General features: G+C 35.8%; 1 protein-coding gene across 1 annotated transcript in view; it reads right to left on the bottom strand.

Moving 5' to 3' along the window:
* The window catches only part of LOC122801223 (IgGFc-binding protein-like), a 691,109-nt gene that overhangs the window by 7,452 nt on the left and 667,002 nt on the right, over positions 1-16,655 (bottom strand). The window contains exons 79-81 of the mRNA XM_044070776.1: positions 10,359-10,609; positions 8,779-8,908; positions 6,562-6,727 (exon numbers count right to left, since the gene is read on the bottom strand). Of these exons, the coding sequence (XP_043926711.1) occupies positions 6,562-6,727; positions 8,779-8,908; positions 10,359-10,609 (547 nt within the window). The remainder of the gene's footprint in view (positions 1-6,561; positions 6,728-8,778; positions 8,909-10,358; positions 10,610-16,655) is intronic.

The following is a 16,655-nucleotide window of genomic DNA, read 5'->3' as shown; positions in this document are numbered from 1 at the left end:
AATCCTTATCAAGCAATTCATTCTCCATTCTGACTGACTGTAGCTTATTGTCAATGGGTGGGACTCGAGTGCTGGTGACTGCCATTTATGACAACTTGGTTGTTTCTTTTTTAGGCCCTGCTGCCTTATCATGTTGCTGGCTGGCTGACATCAGACAAAGCCTGCTACATTAATACTGAACAGGAGCAGGCTTTTGTACCTCCATGCTGCTGTGCTCTTCCTCAACTTCAGCACAGTGTACTTCTTGGCAGGCTCTGACTGATGCCTCTGGAGAACAGTGTGTATGACGGGCTGCTGCCCGTAACTGTACCAGGTTCATGACTCCCCTGCGGCAGCCTCATGTTTAGCAACCCTTCCTTCCTTATGGATAGGATAGTTTTTTTCCCAGTCATTTGCACATCCAGATTCCTCTGACACTCAATACCTCTATACAAACCCAGATTGCTAGGGCTGCAGTCATGGCACTACTCTATTGTTCAGGTGAGCTGAACTACCTAGACTCATACTTCTTTGTTGTTGCTGCATAGGAGATATGTGTTTACATAGAGACATACATTTTGATGAAATTCTTATGGTCAATATCTTCAGGTAATCCCATTTCATCAAAAATCTCTGACTTAAAAAGTATTGAACCGCAGTTCACATATATTCCCATAAATAAAATTCTGTACTTTTTAAAGTCAAGTAAGATACATATACATATACAGATACATATACATTCACCTTCTTAAATACAAACAAGTAACTTTTTTCTTCAAGTACGTCTAACATTACAAATGTGATGGAATTATATGCACACACCAGTACCAGTTTTATTTACATGTCCATTCATTCATTCATTCATTCATTTATTCATTCATCTTCTCACCAATTCAGATTTACAGGGAGCCAGAGCCTACCCAATCTTAATTTAGTTATTACAGTGTAGTCTTGGTCAATTAGTGTATATTGAAAGGATTTGGGAAAAAACAAAATGGAAGAGCAAGACTAGATTTCTTCTCATAATCATTTTTGTTCAGGTCATTATCGGATGAAAAGGTTCTCTAAAAACTGTAAGGTACAATTCAGAGCATCTAGATTCCCCTTAGCTTCTGCCCCCCAGACACCAGCTTAAAACAGTTACTTCCACTGCAGTTATTACAATGTAATTTTGGTTTGTTAAGGTGTGTTGAAAGGCTTTAGGGAGAAACGAAGCTGAAGAACAAGACTGAATTTCTTCTCTAAATCATGATTTTTGTTCACGTCAACGTTGGATGGAAAAGTTGTTTGAAAGAAAACTGCAGCTTGCAGAAGCACCTAGAATCCATCCACCACCATGGCTTATTGCATTTGGTTCCTTTCCAGATATCAGAGTGCAGCCTTACCTACTTAAAATATGTTAGATGAATGAATAGATGCAGAAAAAAATGGAGAGGAAGACAAATTGTGAGAAAAAAGGAAAAAAGTAATCTGGATGGCATGGGTAGGCCAGGATGGGGGCCACTGGGTGATTTGTCTGGTGGGGAATGGTTGGCAGTGAGGAGGGAGGGGTACAGCCCTTTTGCCTAGGGCACCATTTGACCTAAGCCTGGTTCTGCACATAGGAAATACTCACAATGCACATACATACACCATGTCAGTTTTGAACATTGCCAGTCCACTTTCTGCATGACTCTAGGCTGTTATAGAAAACTGAACACCCTGGCAGAAACTTATGTAGGTACAGGGATGACATAGAAACTCTGCAAAGTAGATAACCCAGGAAGGATCTGGATCAGAGAGCCAAGCACCATGATGTAGAGAGTAAAAAAATTAGTGCAGTGAAAAGATATGTACTTACACAAGGACACATCCCCTTGTACCCCCTCACATCTCCTTGTATAATCGTTTTAGCTCCAATATCACCACTGCCAGTGGGGAAATACCAAAATACCCTGGAAATACCGAGAAAACAGCACATTTTTCTTGTAAAGTGTAAGCATGCACACTTGAACAATTTGACCACAGAGTAATTCTCAGTACACAGCTCAGTCCTCCAGGATGTGTATAGCCCAACTCTTTAATGTTATATGGATTCCAGTTTTGACAGAAGATAAGGAATCCTTGGTCCCTTTAGTTTTCCATTTCTATATAATCTATATCTTATTTTTCCACAACTCTAAAGACATTCCTTATATTTTTCACATGCATTATTGAATTAGATTACTATATTTAGTCCTGCCAGTACTTCCAGAAAGGCATACAATCCTCCACCACCTTTTCTGTGAAAAATAAATAATTTTGTTTATGTAACCTGAGCCATGTGTATTGTCTGTAGTCTAGGTCTTCTTGCCCTTTTACATTTCCTTTTCTGAAGAGCAGTATCCACTTGGAATATGCTAATCTATGTTAAGCACTCAACCATTTCACTCATCACACTGTTTATTAATATTATAAACACATTTTATAAGTTTTTTTATGTCTTCTGGTGCAAACTACCCAGTTGTGTTACTCTCATCTTCTGACCTGGTTTGTCCTGTCTTTGTCCTTTCAAAGGTATGATTTTCTGAAATAAACTCAGTACTTTAGGTGGAATATTTCTGTTTTTTAAAGCATGTGCAAGTTTCTAATGTTCTACTAAAGATACTTTTACCTTTACATCCTATTATATTATCAGCCGATGGTTATGATTTCTCAATGTGCTTAGTTAGTTTTAGTCAATCTGGAATGTCTGCCCAAGTCCTTTTCTCCTTTAGCTATTGTCATGGCTTTCCCTGCATGTGTGCACTCCTTTCCTGATGTATAGCTTCACTCATGCATTATTTTGCAATGTTTGCACTGAATTTAAACTCCCATATTTTGGCCATTCCTGTAAACTTCCCAAGTCCTTTGCCATCCATTCTATATGAATGTGCATATACTTCTGTGATTAACAAAAACACATCTTTCCTTCAAATACAAAATAATTCCCCTACATTGTAAAATAATATGATGTGTTATGCACACAAAATACCTTATGCAGAGGATGCCAGCAGACCTTATAGCAGTGAAAAAGCAAAGGGGATGTAATATAATAGTCAAGGTTATGCATCATCTAGGGCATTAGTACATAACAATAGTACAGCCATGGAAAATATACATTGCTTTAAGATTATAAGGCTGACTGCTTGATCTCTATGTGTGACCACCATGATGTGGTAATGAGGCCACTGGCTGGACACTGTTGCACTGAAACTACCATGTGCAGCTGTTCATCATGCGCTCCTTCAAAAATGGCAGTGTGATTACCCACTGCTTGCTATACCACCCTGTCTATTAGTGATTACAGTCATGGCTTTACACCTTGCACTGTGGTGACAGTTTACAGTGTGGCTCCTATCAGGAAAACTTCCTAGTGGTTATATTTGGAGCCGTTCTACTCCTACATCCTTGCTGATAGTGCTTGGACTTTCCTAGCTACTCTCCCCCCACATGTCACTGACCATGGAACCAGGACCAACATTATGCTACTGCTGTTAAACAAGCATGGTTTGCCCCATTATTATGTGAATAAGGTACATAATAATTCTGATTATGAATCACATCTCTTTGGCATAGTGTACTGCAGTGTGGCTGTTTTCATTTATTTATGTATTTTCCATTCATTGAACATCCTACACTATGCGTTCCATAGCTCCCCATTTCTCTGAGTTTACCCTGCTATTGTCCATAATGTTAACAGCATGGTAGAGAATTGTTCCACAATGCTGGAGCCCTGATCTTAATGACTACCAGCCCTACACTTTGACTGCAGGTAAAGTCCAATTTTTATACCCGTTTAGTTATAGCCTTCTAGTTATAATGTTTCAGAGGCTATTTGACCAAAAGATAACATGCCCCACAAGAAATGGTCTGCATTTTGCATGCATTATTGCATTCCTTCATTGCTTCAGTTTCACACCATCCTCTGGAAGGCTCCTTAGGCAATGACCACTGCATTACGAAAAAAGAGCAAACTACTTTTTAATATGCTTACTAAAGCAGCTTTCTGTATTACCTCTGCTCCCCTCCTCTTGTGTATTTCTTTACTGGATAGTGCTGCTTGTGACATTTGTTTTCATTGCCTAAAATGATCTGTTGTCTTTTGGCTCCCCACAAGAGTTTCATACATGGATGAATTTACAGAGACTACATCATTTTGCAAGACAGCTGCATTATAAATAATTGCCATAATGTAGTTCCCGGTATAAATTTTATAGAACTATACTGTCACAGTATGCTGACGTATCTTGAGATAAACTTGACACTATGATTATGTTACAAATTATGAGATGGAATGCTGCTTGAATTAAAAATACTGAAGCGTAACTCCAACCTGTGTTTATCATAGGCGTCAACCCCCCCCCCCCATGCCCATTACTTAATATAATCAACATTGAGATCACTGCATTTTGGGGGAAAATAAATGTTCTCCTTTCATTGAATCCCTATTTTGAGAGTGTCTTCACTCACAGCACTCACAGTGACTGTATACTTCAGATAAACATAAATCAAGCCAACTCATTTTAGCCCATACTCAGACAGTGCCTAACAAGACCCACTAATGTTATGGTTATGCCTGATTAGACTCAGTGCAATGGTGTAAAAGCTGCTCATGTCAGTGGAAATGGTGACATTTTCGAAGTACAATTTTAAAAAGAAAAGATGTGCGTTACAACTTACAACAATATAAGCATGGCCACAATCATGACAATGTAAGTATACTTAATGTTAGCTAGTAGTGTTTATGGTTCTTTAATTACTGGATTTCCATCCCCCACCCCCAGTGACCTCACTGAAAGGTCAGCTTTATACACCAAACTTGCAAAAGCTATACTACCCCAAGATATGATAGTATACTATAATAAATGGAGTACTGCAAAGTGTGATAGCCCAAGGGGTGTGCATATTATAGCAATACCAATGTTGCTTGCTGCATGCTTCTGATGACTGATAATACTATATAAAATACAATTTTGCATTTATATTTTTGATTTGTATTGATCTTATTCTCTGCAGTACAAATTATGCCAGATGTCATCTGTAGTAGAAGCACTATAAGCATTTCTAGCATTAAAGTCCTTTAGATGTTCTACCTCTCTGTCTCTTTGTACAGCTCCTTGTAAGAATGTGCATCATTTTGTTTACCATCACTGCATATCGCTCAAGCTATTAGCACAGCAAATCTGGACAAAACCAAAAATAATGGGGAGGCAAGGCCCCAAAAATAAAGATAGAGTTTATATCACTCTCTAGATGAATTTGTTGGCTTCCATGTCTTGAAAACACAATAAAGTGGTTATGAATGCTGACCTACTCATAATCCTCTATATCTTGCTCTTGGCTTTGGCTGTCAGCATCTCCTAAAATTTGCCATGTTGTTTTATTCTATGCATTTCCTTCCTGTGTTTTTTAAACATAATATTTTGAGTATTGATAGCTGATCCCTGATTCGCATGATCAGCCTCTCAGTTATCACTGTAGTACTGGTATTTTAGGATCTATATTACATTGTTGAATGCACAAGTGTCCGAACGATGTAATATAAAATGGGAAGTTTGAAATACAAAAAGTATGAACACACAGAACAAAGATTTTTTTCCAAGGGAAAAAAAAATCACTGTTCCAGTACAAAAACAAAAAAAACACGTACATTTTGAACTTATACTAATGTGAGGGGCTTTGCCCCCCACCCCCTACTTAAGTATACCAACTCGAGATCGGACCACAGTGGAGGAAATAGCAAAGCCATGGAAACAGCTCACCGATTTTTTCCCTTGGGAAAAAATTCAGTGTTCCGCGGCTTCGCTATTTTCTCATTTTGAAAACATGGGTTCGATATTACAATATTCTGACTCAAGTGAGTGTGATATTGTGATTTAGACCCGGTATTTTACAGTGAAGCTATAGATCACATAAGTGTGTTTGTTGTATGGTAATATTTACATACCTCCCTGTATCAAAATATGTTAGAAAATGCACAGCCCCCTAGACCAGATAAAAATATTTCAATACAATAGCTCAAAATGCATTGACACACATATATATAATAATGTACTGATGCCAATAAATCGGACTTCAGTAGCTATGTATATATTCTTAAATGTTATTGCCATTTCATCAACTAACCACAGGCAAAAAAATATTCTGACATATACAGCTTAAAAGAAGCCTTCAATTGTGTTAATTATGGAGGTGACTTAAGTTATGATGGAAACAAAAAAGTAAACTCCACAAGCAGATTCATCCAGCATCCAGCAAGAAACTAGCAAAACACAGCTATATCAAAATATTTATAAACCTCCCTTTATCAAGGATTAATGGGAGATATGTACGCTTCTCATAAAAAACGAAAACAGCATTGACGCAAGAACACATAGCGACACACAAGAGTTAGGGCTTTGTGTGTGGTAGAGAAAACAGAAAAAAAGACTGCAAAACTGAAGTTGGCAAATATATTTTCATACAGACCTAGAGACTCTGCTTCTTAAATACAGGGCACTATGTAAAGTCATGATGCAAATTAAAACTCTGACAAATGCTACATGACAAAATGATAAGGAAAGATGAAGGTACAGTGCTTACTTTCGTCTTTGAGTTCCAGATTTCTGGACTCTCCAACTTTCACCAAAGTCATTAACGTCTTTCACCTGGGTTCCATCTGGTTTGGTAAAGTCATTCTTGTACTTTCCATCAAAGTTACCACAAAGACCACCGACCTTTGCTTTGTATGTGTTAGGCAGTGTAATATCTGGTGATATATAGAATATCAAGTTTTCATTTATTAATCGGGAAAATGTAAATTAAACATGCATACATTTTGTCTACTGAAGTAAAATGAAAAATATTAATTCCTTGTTACACTGCCATTTATTGCCTGTGTAATTTAGTTATGCAGCTTATTACTGAAGAAGGGTAGTAGTATAAAAAACATTGTCCCAACTTTTAAGAGCATTATGTGCTATTTGTTTTGTAAATACAGTGGAATACGTCTGAGTGTCTTATCCAGTTTATCCTAGGTGTTATTGTTTTCTATCTCATATATGACTCTTTGTGGTGAATGATAAATGATAAAGGAACCATGCTAATGTCACACTGAATAAAAATTATAAATTCAGATGTATGCACCAAGCTCAGTTGCTGCTACCTCCCAAATGATTTGCCCATTCTTCTATTTGAAACACCCTGCTTATAAAATCTGTCCACAACATTCACTCCCCTTTTCCAGCTCAGTTTTAAGATTGTATTTTGTATTTGTATTTTGTATTTTGTATTTGTTTAAAATCTACATCATCTGAGATGAGAATGCAGATCACTGTATAGCCTCCGGGCACTCTTGAGAAACCAGTATGGGATCAGTGTTGCTGTTTTGCTCCTAGTAATATAAGGAACAGAGGAACTTTGATTCCTAGCTTTGCAAGAAACTGCAAATAACTGGAGAGTATGTGACCCACTTCTAAACTGCCAGATTATCATTTCTACTAATGTTTTGCTCCTGGTGACAGAAGAAGCAGAGGGACTTTGATTCCTAACCTCTCTGATTAGGTGATGTATGTTGGACTTTCCTTTGTGATCTGGTTTACTTTTTAGTGGTATACTCTAATTTATATTTTCAACCATTGCATAGCAATGTGTTGTACTGTGCTGAAAAAGCTACCTAGAGTATTCTGCCAAGACAAGGATAAATAAGTCTTCTGACTCATGCAGATCTGGGAGTAGACTGTTGATTGTTGGAGAGTCCATGATCCATGTCTCAGGAACCAGTTTGGGACTAGTGTTATTGTCTTGCTCCTGATGAGAGTAAAAGCAGAGGAGTATTGATTCTTGTTTATATGCAGCTGCAGTGAGGCTAACACTTGTAGTAGTAGTCAGGTAATAGTCAACAGACAAATCACTATTTAGTGCAGGAGTACTTCTATTCTATCTATGTTGTAACTGACCAGGTTAAGTAGTCAGTAACTTTTGCTATTGCTCACTATCCCTTTTTAATGTGGGTTCACCCCTTCTGTTGCCAACCTGCTTGTAATAGAGAAGCTGAGGCAGCAGTAAGAGTGAATGAATGCTTGGATGTCAACATTGTTAAAGGAATATTTTGATAATACAGTTTTGAATAAATTGATAGCTCAGTGTAAAGCTGTAGAATTTTTTTATATCTTTCTAAGCTCTGTGAACATCAGAATGATGCTTATAATGTGGGATGTATCTATTCTGTATTTATTCAGTTAGTGTTCCATATTACATTTTCATAATTACTGGCGGATTGCGTTAAAGTTTGCTTACTATGAACAGAATATATGTTTTCCTTCTCTGTTTATTGCAGTATTTTACAGCTATTGTGAGATGACAGTAAAATCATACAATCTGATGTTTGTTTTATATGTTTCTGGGAGTCTCATAGACATAATTTTGCTTTAGCTGATATTCTGGGAGTCGCATTGTCTGATGCTCTATACACCATTCTTTTTTTTTTATTGTACAGTTGTTTTACCAGTTATGATGGCTTTTACAGCTGAAATATGGTAGTCTTTTAACTTATACTAATATTCATGTAGCCTAGACTTTTAATCAAAATTACATCCTCCTACTGTCTGATCTAGTACCAGACAGTTTTTATGTGTGTATATCAGCAGGTTTAAAATTGTCTTCAATCTCCTGCAGTATACACGTTACAGGCAGTCTGAGAATCATTGGACTAAATGATTTACCAGTAATGCCTTACTGACTTACATACAGTATCATGAATCACAGTTTATATTAACAGAATAGAATTATTTTAAATGTTATTAGTAGTTATATCCTCACCTGCATTTTCTGAACCATCAAAGCTTACAGACAGACCAAAGTCAGTCTCCAGGTACACTCTTGTTGCCTTCTGAAAGATTCGAAGTCCATCATGAGGCTGCGCGGGAGGTTTTATTTTCTCTCCATCCAACTAATTATAATTATGAAAGAAACACATACCATTACCAGCCAAAATAATGATAATCAGATGGCAAATTATATTCAGCATTATGTTCATTATGAATGCACAAAAAGCAGACATGTGGAGTATTGTGGGAAAAAATATAATTTTTTGTGCACCATCAGAGAAATGAAAATTTGCAGTACAAATGGATTAATGCATTTTGATAAGTGCAGGTATGGTGTGCAACTGAGCTCTCGAAGTGTTACTTCTTTACCACATAGAAGCAGCTTTCATAGGCTAATCGGTTTACTAACTTAAAATAGTTGGGTCTAGAATTTCTTTATTTCTTCAGTAACTGTGAGCTAGAATATTTAATTAGCTAAGTTAAAGTTCTTTAAATAATGTGTCTATACAATTTCAAGTTGTGATGTTTGCTTCTTATTAGCAAAATCACTTCAGTATACTACAAATAATTTATATTTGGCTAACTGAAGAGTTGTCAGGTAAGTGGTATGTTTCATCTCTAGCCATACTGGTTGTGGCAGTACTATAATGCCAGGATGAAAGTCTTGGAGAATTGGGAGAATTCTGTCAGCCTTATCTGGGAATTTTGTGAGTGTGTGTGTGTGTGTGTGTGTGTGTGTGTGTGTGTGTGTGTGTGTGTGTGTGTGTGTGTGTGTGTGTGTGTGTGTGTGTGAAAAAATAACTTGTTTGGGAGACAGCTGCCATCTAAAAGGTACAGTAGAAAACACTGTGATTCATAGAGAAAGTTAAGAGCAAGGAACCTGCGGGTGCTATTCAAAGACAGCTCTGTAAGTGTTCCATGTGCAATTTTATCTGGATGCAGATGTTGAACACCACTTCTTTGCATATTTCTTTCATGCTCTTGGTAGAGGTTGTATTTGGTGATGTGGTTATTTAATCAGCATTATGTGCACTTTTATTTTTTTGTTTAATCTGTAGGTTAGCTGTGGTGTAACTCAACAGACCATTCCTCTGCTACCCATCGGATCTAGTTATGACAGTGGAGCAGATCCAAGGACCATGGAGCCTGTCCTTCACATACCATGGTGGTACTCACTTTATTCATCTTATTAGTCAGATGAGATAACCACTGGATACTTTTAAGTAAGTCATTAATGTATTTCTTAAGGTGCATACCACTGTAAGCACTGAGCATTGTCAATGTGCAAACCAGATATACTGTGGCAACATTCGTGCTCAGCAGTGGTACATATCATAAGGAAAACATTATGATAGATATTGCAATTTGTATAGTAATATATACAGAGGCCCACATTGCAAGTATCATTAATTCATATTAAGCATGACACTAGTGAATGACTGCTTTGACTCGTTATCAAGGTTACCTTAATTTAAGGAATTTATACTGTCTCAAACTATGGCATCTATATTTTTCAGTTTTAACTACAGATGACTACATGACATTCCATTTAATAGCAAACATGTTGCTTACCACAACATTTTTCTTTTGTTTGAATTGTACAACATGACCATATACATGTGTAGAGATTTCCTTCAGGTATGTGATCTTGTTGTTGGTCTGCATTGGTTCATTCTTGCCCTGAATGCTAAACTCCTGCAGTGTATTAGGGATGTCAGTCAAACTTGCAGCTGTGATATAGGTGTATTTGCCCTGGAAGTGATGTGATAGGCCATCAAAGGTTAGGTAGTGTGGGTCTCCTGTGATTGCACACTTTCCAAATCCTAAAAGAAAAACAGTAAAGCATGTAAGTATGAAATATTATGCATGCTGTATATGTTTTCAGTAGAACATCAGTCTTAGGGAGACAGTTGAACAGTCATTATTGATATCAGTTTAATTTATGGATTTTTTCCTCAAAATGTCATTTTATCATGATTAAAGATGCTCAGAACTGAAAAAGTTTCAGAATCTCTGAATATCAAGTGAAGGCAACCATTGTCTTCTTTCAGTGTGCTGAGTGGAATGGAATGATTTTCCATGTTAAATGCCATACATACATTTTAGATTAAATGCAACAGATAGTGGGCTATGTTTATGAAACAGTAAATAGGACTGTATACCACACCAGTAACTGCCGAACATCTGAATTACTACACATAATTTCTGATATGCAAAAACAACATCTAGGTGACAATGAATCAATCTCACACAAAACCCTGAATCTATAGATATTAATCAGTTGCAAAGTGGATTGAACTGTAAAAGTGACCATCTTTAATTCCCAGAATTTCAAAAATTCTATTCCTTTCTCAATTCCATAACCAAAACATAATTCACTTAACCCAAATAGAATAGCTCACTTTGGAGTTAAGAAAACACCCCCCCTGCTTATACAGCCAAAGACAGGCTTTGTCAAGTTGCTGTTGGAAAATTTGCATCCCCCCCAGAATAAAATACTCTTTAGTGAAGGACTACAATCAGAGAGTCTGCAAACGTACATATTATCAGAATAAAGCCATGCTCATTTATGGAACTTCAGTCAGAGGCTGGTGATGAGGCAGTCAGAAAGGCACACTAGTTAGTCACTGTCTACATTTTAAGAAAAATATATAGTTCTGAGGTGTGAGAAATGATGTATATAACTTAGATGATCATATGTAGTCTCCAGTAGATTGCCTATGCAACCATGTCCATCCTTAATATAGAAATTTAGACCAAAGCAGTTTTTATGCACCAAAGTCAGCAAAAGCAGCTTTTACTCGCACTGTATTCTATGGTTCACAGTATATAACCGAAACAGGGTTTACAAACACAAATGCTAACTGCTTACTAGTTTCCTTGTTCAGTAACATTTGAGAGAATCCACACCACTGCTTGCATTGTGCATGCAATTAATCAGTACGCAGGTCATACCTTATTCTGTCTAGCCCATACATTGTACGTATGTATTACATATGTATGTATGTATTTATTATTTTAGCTTACATAGATATACTATTCATAACACCATGCATGCTTCCCCCCATTTTATGGCTTTCTCTCATATTATGAATAATTCCACTGTTTCTAATTATACCTGTTCTTGGGATAATGGCACTGGATAATAAAACAACAAATTCAGCATAATGTTATTTACTAAAACTGAAATTAAAACATCCCTGTCACTTTGGCCTTGTCTTGCTTTCAATGGAGTAATGAAACAGTAGAAAACTCAAAACAGATTAGAAGGGCAAGTAATTAAACATACACCAATAAAAAACAATTAAACAGGCATTTTTCTCTGTCTTATTATCTAACCTTCTGATAACAACATGATATATGCCATTATCCTCACACTTTATTTCTGTAGCAATATTTCTTTAATAACGTATTATGTTTGACTCAATGTAAAGAAACATTTATTTGCATTACCATAAATTTATTTGCTTTTATCCATTTCATTATTATGCTGATTTTTTGGATACAACTCATGTTCCCTTTTTGATCAAGACATATTTCACTTTTGTCTCGAGGCTGTCTTTCCGCCCTTGGAGAATTCATATTGACACCTCTCAGCATGGGCTGATATGACTTGTGTTGCAGATCATGTAACATTTCTGTCGCCTGCCTTCATAATGTCTCCCACTTCTGAGTCTTTACAGATAGATTACCTCCAGTCAGGACACAGTGGACCAAAAGAGGTGTTACTAGTGTGCTTTATGCAAAATTACTACCCCATCATTCTCTGCTTCAAGCACCCTCTTACATATGCTAACATCTTGCTAATACAGCTCTCCTATGTGCCTTTAGGCCATCAAATATCATTATTCCTAAATTTCATTATTCCTAAATATCATTATTCCTAAATCCTAAATATCATTATTCCTAAATTTCATTATTCCTAAATTTCATTATTCCTAAATCCTAAATATCATTATTCCTAAATTTCATTATTCCTAAATATCATTATTCCTAAATCCTAAATATCATTATTCCTAAATTTCATTATTCCTAAATATCATCATTCCTAAATCCTAAATATCATTATTCCTAAATTTCATTATTCCTAAATATCATTATTCCTAAATTTCTTTTCCTCTTCCCATTTTCTCCTGAATTTCTCTTCGTGGGTTTCCTCAAAGTTGAAGTTTGAACTTTGTTTCCTTCAGAAAATGAAAGCTAATACAAATCCTGTTATTCTAGCAATTTCCTAATTTTATAAGAGCTATATTTAAAATCTGTTCCTATTTTTAACCCTTTGCCTCCCTTTATTTTAGGCTTTATCCAGATTTCTTGAGCTAAAAGATTGAGAGGTATCTATACCTTTTAAATGGTGCTGCCACTACTCGATCGATCTTAATGCCTCTGTCACACACAAAAACACACTTCCACTTTTATGCACCCAAGCACACATACACTCACACATGCAAACAGAAACATAAACACACTTGAACACACATACATACACACACTTCTTTCTTTTCCTTTTTTAATGTTTCTTTTAATTTTACACTCGCTAAACAGCAAAAGTGCTGCTTAGTGAATGTAAAATAATGGCTCTATCGATCTCACTTTCATGAGTACATATGATCACACACAGACATAAACACATACAATTTTTTTCTTTTGGTTTCCTTTTTTAATTTTACAATTGCTAAACAGCAAAAGCACTGCTTAGTGAGTGTAAAATTTATTTATTTATTTATTTTATTTGTTTATTTTACATTTGTTTACAGGGCTAGTCCAACTGGATACATTTCCATTTTCAGCAGAGGCCTGGGGAGAAAAGCTCCACATTGAAGTTAATACAAACAAGTCATTTACATAAAGAAAGTAAGTAGTTAGTAAAATAACAACAGAAATAAGGTTTAATCTAGATTATACTAGTTGAAAATATATACTGGGAGGGACACTTACTCTAATTTTCTTTACAGTACAAGATAGGGGAGTTTATACTTTAGTAAAACATTCATGAAGAGTATAATTGATTAAGTAAGTATAAACCATAAACCATAAACCATAAATTGGAACATTTAAACAGTTTAATGTTTAAGTTCAGATCATTGGAAATTGAAAACGAATACCTTAGTGAATGTATTTCAAGGAATGTTGTGCCTAAGGGCCTACGTGTTTTTAAATTTCCTAATAATGTTTCTTTTGGTACTGAGTATTATAAGGAATTATGTGAAGTTTTTAACAGGTGTGGTTTGGAAGTGTTAAAATTAATTATCAAGGAGAATGGTAGAGTTCAAGAAGCCCTACACAAAGATATAGAAATAATAGACCAGTACATTTATTTTTGGAATTCAGGAAGAAAAAAGAAAATATTATGATATAAGAATTGATATTGATCAGAAATGTAATGATATTATTAATAGGAAAATTAAAAAATTGCAGAGGGACATGAAAGAATATGAAAACTTGACATGTTATCCCAAACCCAGAGGTTCCAATTATCAAAATAGTTTTTATAAATCCTATCAGGAAAGGACAGCTAGTTTTGATATGGACCCTAACTTGGAATTAGCTGACAATAGGGTAGGGAATTACACGGAGTATGATAGGGAATACGAATCAGCATTTCCCCCATTAAGGAGGTCCGAAAGGTTATTAAATAGACAGGCCCCACAGTATACAAATTTTCAGAGGAGTGGAAGACACCCTCCCAACCCAATCTGCTCCTGTCCTGGTGTCTTACAGTGATGAATTAAAGGTAGATGGATCGTGCATCACCTATGGTAATTTTTCCATATACAACTTCAGTAAGGTTACAATAGAGAAAGAGCATTTTTCTTTACTTTCTAAAGGTTTGAAATTTATCCCTGCTTGTAAAGGTGGTGTTACTAAGAGCATTCTAGACATTAAATTGTTTTAGAGAAAAGTGAATCTCAACATCCTCCTTCCTAGAGTGTATAATGAACCAAGGGATGGACTTAGAAGCCACAACTCAAGAACCTGGAAAGAGTACTAAAACAACCCTGATATAAGAGTCATGAAGCCAGATAAGGGTGGAGGCATCACTATTATGGACAATTTTCTTTATGATAACAAGATGTATTCCCTTTTATGGGATGAAAACAGATATGCGACTGCTTCCATTAATGAGATCAATATTTCCTATAATAAGATAGATTTGGATCTTTACAATATGCTACAAGAGGAGTTAATAGATCACAAAAGTTACAAGTTTTTGAAAGTTGATAAACCCAGAATCCCCACAATTTTTGGAATCCCAAAAATACATAAAAACAAAGAGGACCCCCCGCTCCGTCCGATAGTTTCAGCGGAAGGGTCCAAGACACAAACATTAGCCAAATTTGTTGATTCCAAACTAAAACCTATATGGACCAACAAAATAAGTATTCTAAAGGATTCCTGGGATCTGTTAAAATGCTTAAATGAGTGTAAATGGCAAGAGAATATTATATTTATTACTATTGATGTGGTGGATCTATTCTCCTCCATCCCTTATTCAGAAGGCAAAGTAATGCTTGAAGAGGTGGTATTTGAATATGATAAAATGTCACATAATGACAAGATAGCTAGTTTATGGCTCACTGATTTAGTCTTGAAGTATAACTATATTTGTTTCAAAGGTGAATTTTTTCAACAAATTAAAGGAGTTGCAATGGGGGCAGCTTGTGCCCCCTCCTATGCTAATCTTGTTATGGCAAAATGGGAGGAACAGTACATCATTGATTCAGAATATAGTTCCTCATGGATTCTTTACAAAAGGTTCTTGGATGATATTATAATTTTATGGACAGCAGGAATAGAGAAGTTAGATGAATTTATAACATATATTAATAACACCACCTGCTTCCTGAAATTCACCCATAAGATATCTGAAGATAGAATGGTATATCTGGATCTGGAATTGTACAAGGAGGGCAATGGTTTTGAAACTAAAATACACAGGAAAGACACGTTTTGTAATTCCTATTTACATTACCAAAGTGCCCATCCTAAGCATTGCAAGAAAAACATAGTGAAGGGGCAGTTTGTTCGTGGAAGCAGAATGACTAGTTTGGATTCTGACTTTAAAACCGAGTGTGATTTAATTGAGAATATGTTTCTTGATAGAGGTTACCCTGAGTCCTTCATTAAAAGTATCAGAAAAGAAGTTGAGATAGGACGAAAAGTTAGATTTGCCCCCATATATTGTAGTAAAGGGACCAATGAAATAAGGAATGAAAGAGAAGGGGGTAGTGATTTAAACCATATGAAATGCAACCTGATTTTAGAATACCATGGAATAAATAATGGAATTAGGAAAATATTTTCCAGGGAGTGGAATGGATTTTTATAGAGGGAATTGATAGTATTCCTAAGAAAGTTATATATAGGAATTCTAGAAGTATAGGCAACATCCTAGAGACGAAAAGTGGAAACAGGAAAAATAGGAATAAAAACAAAAAAGGTACATTTAAGTGTGGACGCTGTAGACAATGTTGTTACATTTTGAATAAGGAGGGACTTTTTCTAGAGAGTAGAAATAAATGGATATACAGCCCAGACTATTTCAATTGTGAATCTAAGGGCATAATATATCTAGCAGTTTGTGAAACCTGTAATTCTTTCTATATAGGTTACAAACATAGTAAAACCTGTATGGAATACAAATACAAATTCATAATAATCGAACAAATTAATAAAGAAGACAGGGTTGAATACAGGGAGCTTTGGTGGCAGTTGTCCTTGAATTCTGACAAATTCCCTGGACTAAATGATAAAATATCCATTCTGCCATTATTAAGGTTAAGGGCAGCTAAATTATAAATCTAGGTGTAATATTGTTTTTTACCACTAGAGGTCCCAAGTTAGGAAAGGTTACTTGTTCATATTCCC

Source organism: Protopterus annectens, chromosome 4.part1, assembly GCF_019279795.1.
Source record: "Protopterus annectens isolate FY-2018-M chromosome 4.part1, PAN1.0, whole genome shotgun sequence".
Taxonomy (NCBI): domain Eukaryota; kingdom Metazoa; phylum Chordata; order Ceratodontiformes; family Protopteridae; genus Protopterus; species Protopterus annectens.
The sequence above is the reverse complement of the archived record's forward strand: the minus strand, read 5'-3'. Positions and strand labels throughout refer to the sequence as shown.